The 14,497-nt window shown below is 47.6% G+C and overlaps 1 protein-coding gene across 1 annotated transcript; it reads left to right on the plus strand.

The window, feature by feature from the left end:
• The first annotated feature begins 3,409 nt into the window (after positions 1-3,409).
• On the plus strand, positions 3,410-11,119 carry RND1 (Rho family GTPase 1). The gene is made up of 5 exons (XM_083729528.1): positions 3,410-3,834; positions 4,517-4,604; positions 6,371-6,480; positions 8,821-8,955; positions 10,086-11,119. Exons 1-5 carry the CDS (start codon positions 3,715-3,717, stop codon positions 10,329-10,331), a joined length of 699 nt encoding a protein of 232 aa, XP_083585654.1. The 5' UTR covers positions 3,410-3,714; the 3' UTR covers positions 10,332-11,119.
• Positions 11,120-14,497: the final 3,378 nt, after the last annotated feature.

The raw sequence follows: 14,497 nt of genomic DNA on the forward strand, positions 1-14,497 counted from the left end.
CACGGGACAGATTGTTTGTAGGGTCAAAGAATCAGGGTTTGTTTGAGGGCATTGCCTGAAAATTGTTGGTGTGACAACAGAGATGGCTCTCTTGGGCTATCATTACACACATGGCCACAATATAGTGGTGCAGCTTGGCCCTTAATCACCAGGTCATCCAGAATTTCCTTGATAGTGAAGAGGGTTAGAATGTTTGTGTTTTCTCAGTCACTGACCCAAAGTCCGGTAAAGGTGTTTCAACTGCTTCACATAAAGGTAAAGGGACCCCTGACCATTGGGTCCAGTCATGGCCAACTCTGGGGTTGCAGCGCTCATCTCGCTTTACTGGCCGAGGGAGCCGGCGTACAGCTTCCGGGTCATGTGGCCAGCATGACTAAGCCGCTTCTGGCGAACCACAGCAGCGCACAGAAACGGTGTTTACCTTCCCGCCGGAGTGGTACCTATTGATCTACTTGCACTTTGACGTGCTTTCGAACTGCTAGGTTGGCAGGAGCAGGGACCGAGCAACGGGCGCACACCCCGTTGTAGGGATTCGAACCGCTGACCTTTTGATTGGAAAGCCCTAGGCTCTGTGATTTATACCACAGCACCACTCGCATCCCTAACTGCTTCACATACTGATCCCCAAAACAAAAAAGGGTGGGACACTTAGTTATTTTAAAATACTGATCTGATTCACCATTCCTAGCCACAATCTGACCATCATTCACCAGTGACCATGAGTCTGACTCAGCATAGAGTTTCTCATGGTATATGCGCACTTGGGAACCTCAGATCCTCCAAGTGTCCCTATTTTCCACGGACGTCCCTGATTTAGAGAAGCCGTCCCAGTTTCTGATTTGATCCTGGAATGTCCTGCTTTTCCTTAGGATGTCCCTATTTTCGCTGGAGAAATGTTGAAGGTATGGAGGTATCCAACCCCTGAGCTGTCTGAAGGCAATCTTGTATAGGGAAGGGTTTTTTTTTAATGTTGAATGTGGTGTAGTGGTTAAGAGCAGCAGTCACATAATCTGGGGAACCGGGTTCGCGTCTCCGCTCCTCCACATGCAGCTGCTGGGTGACCTTGGGCCAGTCACACTTCTGTGAAGTCTCTCAGCCCCACTCACCTCACAGAGTGTTTGTTGTGGGGGAGGAAGGGAAAGGAGACTGTTAGCCGCTTTGAGACTCCTGAAGGGGAGTGAAAGGCGGGATATCAAATCCAAACTCTTCTTCTTCTTATGATGATGTTTTTATATACGTTGCAAGCTTCCCAGAGTGCTGGGGCAACCAAATAAAATGTGTGGGGTATAAATAGTAAATTTTTCATTATGGAATGGGACATCCCTATCTTCACTGGAGAAATGTTGGAGGGTATGGAACCTAAAAATTGGTTGGATGTGGGATGAGGCACATCACTCAAACTATATTTTTATTTTTAACCAAAAACAGGCATGGGCGACGTCCCCACACTCCTGATCTGGATGAGTGCCTTTGCGATATACTGCAAACAGCTCATTCAGCCACCAGGAAGAGCAATTTTTGGTGGGAAAGTGGTGCTGGGACCAATTTGATTCAGGAGGTCGGCATCAGGTTGGGCCCCACCCTCTATGACAGGAACAAGACTGGTAAAAAAAAAAGTAAAGAATAATGTAACAAGTAGGTTAGCTTGCCACAGAAACTGGTATGCATTAACCAGAGCAGCAGCAGGACAAGTCAGGACTTGATCTAATTGAGATCACGTATCAGTTTCGCTTTGTGTCACTCTGCTGTTTCTCTGTGTTTCCTACAGGGGGCGTTGTTTCCTTTTTTCCCTTAGAGCTAAAATGAAATTTTGTATAAATTTCTCAACATTTAGAGAAACAATAGAGAAAACTGAATGTCTTTCTCAAACTTATTTTATTGAACCTACAAAGATTCTTTCTTGTCTGAAATACAGACTCAGATTTTGACAGATTATTAGCTGGGAACATCTGGAGCAAAGGGGAAGACCAACCATGACTTAAAAAAAATGTTTTTCATTGAACTGTGGGTGATATTCAACTAAGTCATATTCAGAGTACACCCACTGTTGAATGGACTTAAGCCCCCTGCTCTGCTTATAGCCAGCACTGGATATTATTGCCCTGTATAATTCTATCATTAAGGTGAGATCACACAGACTCACACATGCAGACTCACCAAGTATCTCAAAGCACATATCTCAAAGACTGTACTTGAGGTTTACATCAAAAATGATAATACAAATGCAGATGTTGAGATTTCTAGATTTAGGGGTGGTTTTGAAAGAAGAAAAAGAAACAAAACATACAAAAGAGTACTCAAGACAATACGTCCCAGGAAACAATGTACATTGACAAAAGTGTGATTTGTTGTTGTACAAAGCAAGGCAGATCATCAAAGCATTCTTGACGGAGCAGGTTACAATATTGTGGGGGAACGCCTGGCTTTAAGATATCCATTGCTTCCCCATCACCTTCCTTTTCCTTCCCTTCTCATCCCACCTAATCAAATTAAATCAAGCCCAAGCCTTCTGCATGTCTGGGTTGGTATTTGCTCTGTCTCTGCCTCATCGACATACAGAATGAACCTATATCATAAAAATGGTTTGTGTTCCCAGTTCCTCTACCTGCAACATACAAAACTAGTAGGTTTTCCAGCCAGCGAAACAGCCATACCCTCTGAAAACTACCAACCAGCTGATTCTGCCGTCTGCCTCTTTCTATTGTTGAGCTATTTTTAACCTGGAAGCCGGCAGCAAATGAATTATTAACTTGCTATAAAAAAACCCAGGCCCAAATTAGGACAGATTTCGGGATCTGTGTAAATGAATTCAAAGTTGAGCATTTGAATGACACTTGTTTGGGGAGCAAGACTATTTGGCAGGATGTTGTCCATTTCCTCCTACGTGTGACACTGAAACAAAACAAAAAAAAAAACATTGTTTGGTCATTAAACCAACACACTTAGTCACTGGTTGATTAAAAAAAAAAATCCTGACAACTCCTAGGACAGCTCAGTCAATAGAGCATGAGGCTCTTAATCTCAGGATCGTGGGTTTGAGCCCCATGGTGGGCAAAAAGATTCCTGAATTGCAGAACTAGATGACCCTCGTAGTCTCTTCTAATTCTACAATTCTATGATTCCAACTCTCTTTCCAAAACCTAACCTTCAAGCCTGCTCCACCTCTAGCCACATGAAAAAGCAAACACCAAGGACCCCCTTTAAATGATTTACACTTAGAACCATAGAACCTCTAGACCTGGAAGGGAACCCCAGAGGCATCTAGTCCAACCCCCTGTAATGCAGGGATCTCAACTTCGTTTGCCCCACGGTGCCTTGAACGCTCTTCTTTTGCCGTAACCCGCCTCTCCCCCAATTGTACCCTGAGCCCGAAAGGTGAGAAATCCTTCCGGGCCCCGGAATGTATCTTTAATCTGAGGAGGAGGGAGGGAAAGAAACTCTGACTCAGCCACCTTGGTCTCTATCACTGGCCACCAGGTTGGAGCCCGGCCTCTCCTGGTTGGCTGCGCGGAGTCCCGCCTCCGCTGGTCATTGGCGTCTCCTATTATCTATAAAGGTAGCCTCCCCCGCCCCGCCGGGCTTAGTTAGAGTCCTGCAGCCGGGGAGGGAGGCAGCGCGCGCCAGCAGCCGGGAGTCGCGCAGGGATTTTCTCCGTTCCCTTTTGCGCTGCAGAGACGTTGGCCGGTGCGCCCCGCTTCGCCCCTCGACGCCGTCATGAGGGAGAGGAGAGCGCCTCAGCCGGTGGTGGCCCGCTGCAAGCTGGTTCTCGTCGGGGATGTGCACTGCGGGAAGACTGCCATGTTGCAAGTGCTGGCCAAGGACTGCTACCCGGAGGTAAGTGGACCAGCCGGGATCGGGGCCTCTGCTTGCAGGAGGCGTCGGGGGTCGGGCCTGGGGCTGGCCTGGATCGCCGGGGTGGAGACGTCGCATCGCCCAAAGCGCCCCCTCTTTCTTCGGCCCGCGCCCTGCTTTTCACTTTCGGGAAGCTCCGACGCAGCGGCTCCCGATCCGGCGGAGACCGACTTAGCTTCGACGGCGTGACGGCGTCCCGCGCCTCCAGGGACTACGATGCGACGTTGCCTCCCCGGCTTTCCAGGCCCGCTTCGGGTTCTGCCTTGGGCACCGATTCTCTTTACTGTGGAGCTGAGCGCCGGAGAGGGCTTGCTGTTTCGGAAGGGGCGCGCGCGTTGCTGTCGTATCTCATCTGCTCGCACAGCAGGCAATATGGCCTCGGCGCTCCCCCCCCCTTTCTGTGAAATGGGCTTGATGCACATAGCTGCGCACTAACCGGCTTCTGCCCATCGGCGTCTGATGATGCGTGGATGGGGTGTCCGGACACCCACAACGTCGGGGGCTGACCCCACCGCTGTTGGTACTTGAAGGTACTGACCTCCCTGCCCTTCGCATCCTTGGATATTGGTGACGTTCTCCTGGCGGAGCTTGACACTGTAGCTGACAGTTCTTCCACCAAACAAGTTATAGCTAATGCCTTTGTGTATCTTGTCTCCATTGCTAGACATACGTGCCCACGGTTTTTGAGAACTATACGGCGTGCCTGGAGACGGAGGAGCAACGGGTGGAGCTCAGTCTGTGGGACACATCTGGTGAGGCTCCCTTTCCCCTTCTGGACTATGCCCCACTGCTAAGGACCAAGCTACACCCTTCGGCTATGCTGCAGTCTAGCAGCCTTTCTAGAGGGGTTAACTTGTGGCAATAATAAGAATAATTCAACTTGTATACCGCCCTTTTAATAAGATCCCAGAAAGGTGAACAATACAAGTGAATCAGTTCTGAGAACAGATATAGATGAGGAAGTGAGGATTTCTCAAGGGCTCAGTTTGGGGTGAGGCGTGGGGAGCATCCTGTCTAGTCGATGTTTCTGTCTCTTGGTCTACCTTAGCTTTGGGTATGGGAGAATACAGTGAAAATAGTGGGTGTGGATTAAATTCTGTTCTACCCACCTAGATCTAAGGGAAGGATCTTGCTAGCCTGAGTAAATGGCTTTGAATCATGTGTGTGTTAGTTAGAAGGGGTGGGGGGTTTCTTCATAATTCAGAGCTTTGGGGGTGGGGAGAACTGTGTTATGCACTGCAGTCCTGAGCTGAAAAAAGGGGACTTCTAGCATTGGTATGCAGAGCTGATGGCTCCTGCAAAGGAGGGAGGAGTAGGTGAGGCAAAGACTTTAGACCATCTTAGAGTTGGTATCCTGGCCAAAAAAGAACCAAGACCCCGTGTTTAGGAGATGCTGCCCTAAAAAGCAACTTGTTTGTGTGTGTGCACAGCTGGACAGCTGTGTGCAATATCTTAAATCTGCCCTTCTAGCTGTTAGCATGAGAGGCTCCAGTCCCTCAGGGCTGAAGTAAAAATGCAGTAATCCTCTTTCCTGCCACCCCCACTCGGCTTCCCCAACACTCCCGTTTGTTCCCACATCTTCTGCAGCCTCCGAAAGCTGCTGAAAGGTCTGTGATCTTCCAGCTTTGCCTATTATTTCATTCCCCCCCCTCCTGTGGAATGCAGAGGGGAGGAGATTTGTCCATTGTGTGCATGTTAAGGAGGAGGGATCCCAGGGCAGAGGGGGCTTGGGGTGGACTTTGGTCGTGAAATTGGGAGGAAATGGACACTAACAATAAGGGGCTCTCAAAGGGTATTGTGCGCGTGGAGAGGGGTGCAGTGGAGTTGCCCTAGCAACCGGGGATGGGGAATGGCTGCAGCATCCCCTCTTTTGAAGGGGGCTGGAGGTGGTGGGGGTCCCTGGCTACTCGGATCCCCCTTGTTGCCATGGTGATTGTGCTGGTGCAGGGAGCCAGGGGCTGCTTGCTATTCTGGGCACGCAGCGTCTGGGCTGCAGAAGCATTTTGGATGCTGCTGCTGCTACTGCTTCGAAGAGGGGGGGTGGTGTGCGATCCTATTCCTCTTCTTCCACCCCTTTGCGTCTACGCAGCAGTTCCCCACCTCCAGTTCTTGCATCCGTAACATCACTTGCACATATGCAACCTTTTTTTTAATCTATTCTCACTGATGAGTGGGGTTGCTAAGCAACCCGTTCCTTCCTGTATGTTGCATCCCCCCCCAAAAAAAAATCCCTGGGAAAAACGGGAGCCCTGCACCCCCCCCTCCTGCCCTCAATACGGCTTGTGCAGAAGGATAGTGGAGAGATGGCCTTGGTTATATAAACCCTGGTGAAGCTATTCCTTGAGAAGGCTGAATATTAAAATGGGTGTGAGTGAGCATGCAGAGCCCTGCAATGTGGAGGGGAGGGTGGGTGGGTTCTTTTTACTTGCACCAAAAAGGCTTATTTGAATCTGGCTTTGATTTGGTGGAGGTGGGAGAGAGTGTCCTGAGCTGGTTCATGACCTTCCTCTCTGCACAGGATCCCCATACTATGACAATGTGCGCCCCCTGTGCTACAGCGACTCAGATGCGGTCCTGCTCTGCTTTGATGTCAGCCGCCCTGAGACCATGGACAGTGCACTGAAGAAGGTGAGAGAGATGTGTGCTCATCCCCATTCCCTGCCTCCCCCTTACGGCCTGAGGGTCGGATTGGGGGTACCTGCTGGCATGGAGTTTAATGCTCCACAAGCCAGACTTATATGCCTCCTGGGAAGAGAGGCATCCCTAAGGGGGTCATTGGTCCCTGACCTACATGGGAAGCATCCATGCTTCCTCTCAGGTCTTGTGAAATCTATGAGCATCCAGGCATAGTTATACAGGGGGCGGGGGGAGAGAACCTCTAATGCAGGTCCCCCAGTGTAGATTCATAGAACTGTAGAGTTGGAAGGGATGATGAGGGCAGGGCCTTGCAGAGTCAGGCAGAGGCCCAGGCCAGGTAAATAATGTGCCCCCTCTTTTTTTACCCTGGGGATAACTGAAGTCTTACAAATAAGTATATAAATAATTTTCACAAAAGTTATACTGACAAATAATTTTATTTCAAGGCTTGAACTGTATCTGCATATAAAGACAAAACAGAAAATTTAGATATACAATAGTGAATATGCTGACCGAGGCCCCCTTTGGAATTGGGGGCCCATATGGCCCCCCCACTGTCTGGGCCTGCATGAGGGTCATCTAGCCCAACCCCCTGCAATGCAGGAATCTTTTTGCCCAATTTGGTCTCGAACCCATGACCCCGAGGTTAAGAGCCTTATGCTCTACCAGCTGAGCTATCCCAGCTGTACTTGTATCTGGATCTCAGAGACCCTTTTGTCAAAGTATCTTACACAGGGGGAATTGGCTCCATGTTAATATTTCTTCCGTTTTAACTTTACATGCAGATATACACAATACTGAGAGCTATTTACACCTGGGCATACACAAGCACAATATAAATGAGGTGCCCAACTTTATTACGGAGTCTGGCCATTCTGCAAAACTCATCCCACCCCTCCCCAACCACTGTTTGAAGAAGAATGGCCTTCAAGACTACAGATGGTCTTGGAGATCCAGGTTGTCTGGGAGAATTATGGGACAATAGTTTGAAAGGCCATAAAACACAGCATGGGAAGCTGCCTCACCCAGTGTTGTCTATTTTGACTTGGCATCCGCTCTCAAGCCCTACCTAGGGCTGCCGTGGATCGAACCTGAAACCTTCTGCATGCAAAGTAGGACTGCTGAGCCCAGGGCCCTGCCTAATATCTTGTGTCCCCAGAGTTGAAAGTGACTTGCCACATCATCTAGTTATTCTCTCCTTTCAGCCACTTAAACAAATGCATGTCTGCCTCCAGCACCCACAATTTCTACATCCCATATGGACAATTGGAAATGGATAGTGCTGCTGTTTCCCTTACTTAACTTTTCCTCCCTGGTCTTCAATAAATACTCCAGCAAGGTATCCCTAAAGTCCTGGTCTCTTATCAGCCTAACATATAAATAACAGTTTCCAACTTGAATTTCTTGCCACTTTTGAGCCGTTATATTTAGAAACATCTCTGTTCACCATCCCTTCATGTTTGTACATACTTGCTGCTTTAAATCAATGTGGAAAGTATTCTAAGCTGGCACTCCTTGGGTAGTAAGGCAGCCAATGAGTCCTGTAGTTGAGTCCCATTACTTGTGAGCCATATTGGTAGCATCTAATGGATTCTTTGGTGGGTTAAAACACATTAAAAGCACAAATCCGGAGAAGTCAATTGCAAAAGGAGTATAGAATGGCTATTAAGGGGGAAATGCTATTAAGGGGGAAATGTGAGCTGATCCACTTGTTCAGGAAGCTGCAGAGTGTTCGCTGCCTGACCGCTAATCCCAAAGTTAGTGTTACTTTCATCTGTTAGAAATTGCATTTTTTTCATAGCCTGTCCTGCTCAAAGAAAGAGAGGAGGTCTTTAAAGTCTTTTGAAAGAGGTTTGGCCTAAGATATTACTATATTAACACCAAACCAACTGATCTATAAAGGATATTAGCTATTTAGGACGGTGATCCTGGTTTTTTGGGTTCTGGGGCTGCTTCTCTATTCTTATTTCCACAAAGGCTCTGTAATTCTTGTCATGCATAACTGTTCCAACTGTTGGATGGTGAGGGGGCTATAGAGATTGCTTCCAGGTGTTTATGGGAGTGTGGGGGGGGGGAGAGAGAACACGTATTTGAATTTTCCTACAGAACTCTTGACACTCTGTTTTTTTAAAAAAATCCCATGCCCACTGCAGAAATTAAGCAATGGCAACACCAAGTTAGACTTCTCCCAGTTAGCAAAACAGCTTGTTAAGTGAGCCCCAGAGGACAGGACAGCTTGTGTCACGGTGATGTGGCAATATCTCTACCTGGGACACGTTTTGAGTCTTGGAATGCTAGAGGGTTCAATTCCTCTTTGGTATGTTTTTCTAGTGGAAGACAGAAATCCTGGACTACTGTCCTAGCACCCGTGTGTTGCTGATTGGCTGCAAGATCGACCTGCGCACCGACCTCAGCACCTTGATGGAACTGTCCCACCAAAAGCAAGCCCCTGTCTCTTATGAACAGGTAAGGTCTGCATTTATAACCTGTAACGTACTCCACACCTACACACCCACCCCAGTATGAATCCCTTCCTTGAGCAGTAGATGCCTTCATTTTTTTAGTCTTCTGTGCTTAGGGTTTTACTTGCACCTGTAGATATGATGGCACACATGATTAAATTCAAGCTCAAATTCCTTCCTCAAATTGTTATTTTTTGTGTTTTGTTTTAAGTTATCCCTCAAGGAATTTGAGCTTGAATGTGCTTCCTTGCAAACTGAAATTAGCTTTGTATACAACTTAAAAAGGCATTCTGAACATACCCTCACAAAATGATTCCAACTAAGAATGATATTTTCAATCTGTAGATAAGTATAGATATATATCTATGCAGTCTTAGAAGTCCTAGGTTGGGTAAAATAACACTGCAATTGCATATACCAACTACAAACATTTCTTTTAAATCCACTGGGTATATAACCTAAAAGCCTCTCTGCAAAGGCTTACTCCAACTATAATAAAGCGGCCTTGCTGAAATACAAATATGCTGAGGAATTTGAAATTTAATAGAACTTCGATATCTTGTATGTTGGGGGTATGGCCCTTTTGTTGGAACTTTCTTAGAACAAGCCACCGTGGGAACATCCCTCCTTGAGATGGATATTGGCAGCTTCATGGCACCTGGGCTGTGTTTTGGCTGCACTGGCTATAGGACTGTTTCAAATCCAATGCCCAACTGCTCAAGTGCGATGCATTTCAGAAGGCTACATTCTGGCATCTGCATCATGGCTTTACTGTTTGTGGTTTGTTTTGGGGAAAGCAAACCATGATCCTAGTTTCAAATGACAATCCAGACTTTGGCTTGTTTCCCAGTGGGGCAGGAGCGGAGTGAGAACTTTTCATCAACATGCGCCAGTGCGCTGCATGTTCATAGTAAACCACACTGCTCCATCTAACAATGGCTTAATAATTTTATTTAGCACATTTCTATACCACCCTTCCTTGCAGGACAGTTTGCAGTATAAAAACACAAAAATATATAGCAAACAAAATCAATGATGTGCCAACCATCTCGACATGTGTGTCCTAATTTGGAGCAGTAGCTCCGCTCCCTGGCTTGGGTCCTCATGCTCTTCTTTTTTCCTTTCCCTTTTCAGGGTTGTGCTGTAGCCAAGCAGCTAGGAGCAGAAACCTACCTGGAGTGTTCGGCCTTCACATCGGAGAAAAGTATCCACAGCATCTTCCGGACAGCAGCCTCCATCTGCCTGAGCAAGCCTGGCCCCCAGCCCCCCAAGAGCCCAGCCCGAAGTTTCCCCAAGAGACTCCTCCGCTTTCCCAGCCGATCTGAGCTCATCTCTTCCACTTTCAAGAAGGAGAAAGCAAAAAGCTGCTCTGTCATGTGAAGGGGCCGCCTACTTCCGGGGAGCAGGGGGTGGCGGTGGAACCATTGCGGACACTGGGCCCTCCAGCTGGCCCTTCTGGGGTGGGGAAGGGAGAGGGCTGCCTGGCTCCCAGGGGCCAGGCCTGGAGACTCCAGAAGGATCCCATTCCCAACTTCCTCGCCGGCTTGAGCAAGCCTGCCGCCCCTTCCGCATTGCAATGCTTCCCTCCATGCAGCTGCAGTGTGCGCTTCTTCCAGACAGACGTGAAGCGGGGAGGGGGAGTTTGGCTGGACTGCAAAGGTGAAGGCTGGCCCAAGACCAACCTTGCTCCGGAAAGCCTTGGGCCTTGGCATAGCAACATCGTGGACAGCAGTGGCTCTGGTGGTCGTTCCACATAGATTTGGAAGGTTCTAAAGAATCGCCCCCTTTCTGATGCACAGTTAATATCTTTGTTTGGCCCAGATCACCTCTTCCCATCAACTGCTTGTCTCCATTGCCTGTGTGAAGCAGGCCGAGTGCAGATCACTTCTCCCTTCTCTCTCCCCCCCCCCCCAAAAAAGCCTGCCGAATATTGTGTCCTTCCTTTTACCCTCCTCCCGCTAGCAGAGAGGTGTCCGGGTACCCTCTCCTTCGCCTCTGCAATTGTAGGTGGAGGGGGGTGGAGGGCAGGAGGAGGGAGTGGTTGTTTTATAGACATTGTCTCTTTGTGTATGGGAAGGAAAGGAAATGGGGCAAATCTGTTAAATGTTCAGTGTTATTAAAAGAAAAAGCTTATTTATTAATGAAAATATAATGCAGATTAACATCCACATTTGAGGGGTTTCTTATTTGTTAGTATCATTCTTGGATTTTCCTGGTCATGGAGGGAACTGGGAGAGATTGACTTGCAGATACCAAGTCCAAACCAAAGTGAGCCTTTTAGGGAATCCTTTTCCTCATTGGCATGTCTTATGGTGCCTCTGTCCATTGCAATAGATTCTGGGGCATGTTCTCAAGTGAGCAGTCAGTTGGCCAAATCCGCCTCATTGGTGCTATGCTTCAGTGCACTCTAGAACATACCCAATGCTCTGTCACAATGTGTGTTTCAGCTTATTTCTAGGACATGTTGTCTGCTGCTACAGATCTTCTGATTAGGGAATGATACAGTTCCTGCAGCAGATTTGATTGTCTTAACTGACCAGTACAATGGACAAGTCCCCATGCAATTTCTTCATACCAAAGCCTAGCAGTACTTCTAGAGTGGAGGGGAATACAATGAATACAGCTAGAATAATATTGATTGAGGGGCATAACCTTTTGCAATCTCTCTAGCTGAAGTTAATGCAAGATGATGCTAGCACTATCCAATTAAGCTGGGATGCTGGAGGTCGTGGCTCCCTTTTAAGCATCACCTATGGAAGCGCACTTCAGTACAAAGTGGTTGCAGGTAACAATGATGTTAAATTGTATATAGCCTCCCTTCCTAGTGGTTATCTAAGTCCACACCTGGTTGTGTTCCACAGTTAACCCGCACTACAAGAAGCCTTAGCTTGAGCTGGGCTGGAATTCTGCATCCTTTCACCATGTCTAAATTGGGTTAGTGGAATATAGTATGGAAGTTTTAATCCTGTAGTTTCAAGTGGAATGGAGTGCTTTAGGTAACAGAAGCTTCTCACACGAGGCTGTCTGTACTCTTCTCTTTACCCAAAAGAGCTCACTGAGGCCTCATGACTACCTGACCTCTGCTGCTCGAAGTTAACTTGAGAATGTCTGTGGCCAGCTATTCTGCAGACAGTGGCACACCTATATAAGTTGTGATCTTGCTGTTACTGCCTGGCTGTGCTTGTGCTGCAACTGCAGCTCTCAGGAAATGGGCAGGAGTCCTACCAGAGTCTCCTGAATTCCAGCTTTGCTCATAAGGATTGAAGAGTCCTAGCCCTCCTTAGGATGTCCTACCCAATGTTTGTTAAAAGGGCTCTGCATATCTACAATTAGAGTACATTTGAATAGCTTGACACTTGCAGAGATCTGTTTCACCTGCTGATCATTATTTACTTAGTTTTTACATGTTTTATCCTGTTTGGAGCAATCTTTAAGCATTTTGCTTTCCAAGTGGTTGGTTCATGAATATGCTGTAGCAACCCAATTCTGTTACAGGGATAAAAATTATTGAAATCCAAAGCCCTAAGTAATCCCTTGGGTAGACCTGGCAGAGATCCTTCCTTCAGAGAGAGGGAGAAATGGTGGCAGAAGGAAGGATAGACATCCCACCCCAGCTCTCTTGGCCCAGGGTTCTTCCACATATCTTAGTTTTACTATGCAAGGCTGTAGCCAAGCAAGATCTCATGCTGTGCTTGGACTTTACCCTCTCAGCAAATAGAGGCCTGCTGTCACATCCGGCATACTAATTCTCTTAGTTGCAACAGCAGGAGGGAACTATGTCATGGGAAAGAGGAGTCACACCTTCCACAGGTGTGCCCTTTCTTATCTGCTGAGGTGAAAGTTCCCTGGTTTTCATTTTTGCTTTTAACAGTAATGATGGTTTTTGGTTCAATTGAAAGGACCAGCTGGTCGGTAATGGGAAAGACTGTGACCACAGGGAGTCACTGTTGGTTTGTACAGACAATACTCAGAATGCTGGACTAGCTAGGCCTTGGAGCTGATCCAGCAGGATGAGAAAACAGGCTGACCTGGGGTATGGCAAAGTTAGCTAGTCCACCACAAGTGTGTACTCAGAAGCTCAGGCTGCAACAACTGAACCTCATCCCATAAAACAGCACTCTGGGAGCCTCCCTATGCCCTGTCCCAACCACGGCATCAAGCTCTGAGTTGAGTGACTTCCTCAGGCCTCCCAAGATTCTGATATCCCTGCCTGTTCCGCTGGATGGCACTATGTAATGTGGATGTAATGGAATAAGTTTTATATGCTGGCATCACTGCCATACATTAGACTATAAGCTTTAAGCTGTGTACTGTCAACTTCACTGCAGGACCTGCATCCAACTGCCATACTTATTTCATTGACCACAGAAAACGAGGGAACCAGCTGGGCTCCACAGTGCTAGAGAAGGGATTTAGGAGCAACTGTGTAGATGACGCCTCTCCATCTTGCAATTCTGCAACAAGACTAGGGCCTTGACAGGTGTGTCAAGTCATGTCAACTGGAATCTCAGAAATGTAAAGTTGGAAGGAGTCCCAAGGGTCATCTGGTCCAACCCCATCTCAGCTAAAGCATCCATGACTGATGGTCATCCAGCCTCTGTTTGAAAACCTCCAATAAAGGAGCGTCCACCACCTTCCGAAGAAGACCATTCCACTGTCAAACAGCTTTTTGCTGTCACAAAGTTCTTCCTGGTATTTAGTCAGAATCTCTTTTTGTGTGTGTGTAACTTTAATCCATTGTTTTGGGTCCTACCTTCCAGAGAAGGAGAAACAAGTTTGCTCCAGCTTCCATGTGACAGCACTTTAGATATTTGAAAATGGCTATCTCTACCAGGCTAAACAGCCCCAGCTCCCTCACCCATTCCTCATAAGACTTTGTTTCCAAATCCCTTATCATCTTGGTCACCCTCCTTCGCACATGTCAATAATCTTAAAACTGCCCAGAACTGGACACAGCACTCCAGGTGTGGTCTGTCCAAGGCAGAATAGAGCAGTACTATTACTTCCATTGAACACACTCATCCCAAGCATTCAGGAATATTAAACGATCCCTCTAACACCACAAGAGGGAATAACAGCCACTGCAAATCCAAACCTCACCAGGAAATGATACATACATAATGGTGGGGTGACCTGTAGTCCTCACTTATTACCAGATCATTCCCAGCCCCTCCTCCAGTAGCATCTCTAGAAATGTATAGGCCTGGTGGGGGGAGAATCTTAGGGGGGAAATGTGGAATTCCCCCCCCCAGGCCTGCACATCTCTAACCACCACCAAGACTACCTGCATCAGCTCAGGAAGGAAGGCTGTTGAGCAGCAGAGCAGGCTTTACACCAACCAGATCCCTGTTCAGTCTCTGATCCGGTGTCAAGAAAAAACACCCAATTCCAGATTCCAGACACAAGGCTTCCTAGTTAGATAGAATTCCTATGAACGATGGCAACCTGCACCCAGTGATGGGCTTTGGGCTCTCAAATTTATGCTAAAATTGGTGCCCTCCCACCTCTCTCGTGCTCTGTTCTACAGCATTGTTGTGGCACACTGG

Source organism: Podarcis gaigeae, assembly GCF_964106915.1.
Source record: "Podarcis gaigeae genome assembly, chromosome: 2".
Lineage (NCBI taxonomy): Eukaryota > Metazoa > Chordata > Lepidosauria > Squamata > Lacertidae > Podarcis > Podarcis gaigeae.

Coding starts and splice junctions, on each gene's coding strand:
- RND1 (XM_083729528.1), top strand. CDS start 3,715: ATGAGGGAGAGGAGAGCGCCTCAGCCGGTGGTGGCCCGCTGCAAGCTG. Junction 4,605..6,370: donor CAGTCTGTGGGACACATCTG/GTGAGGCTCCCT, acceptor CTCTCTGCACAG/GATCCCCATACTATGACAAT. Junction 6,481..8,820: donor TGGACAGTGCACTGAAGAAG/GTGAGAGAGATG, acceptor ATGTTTTTCTAG/TGGAAGACAGAAATCCTGGA.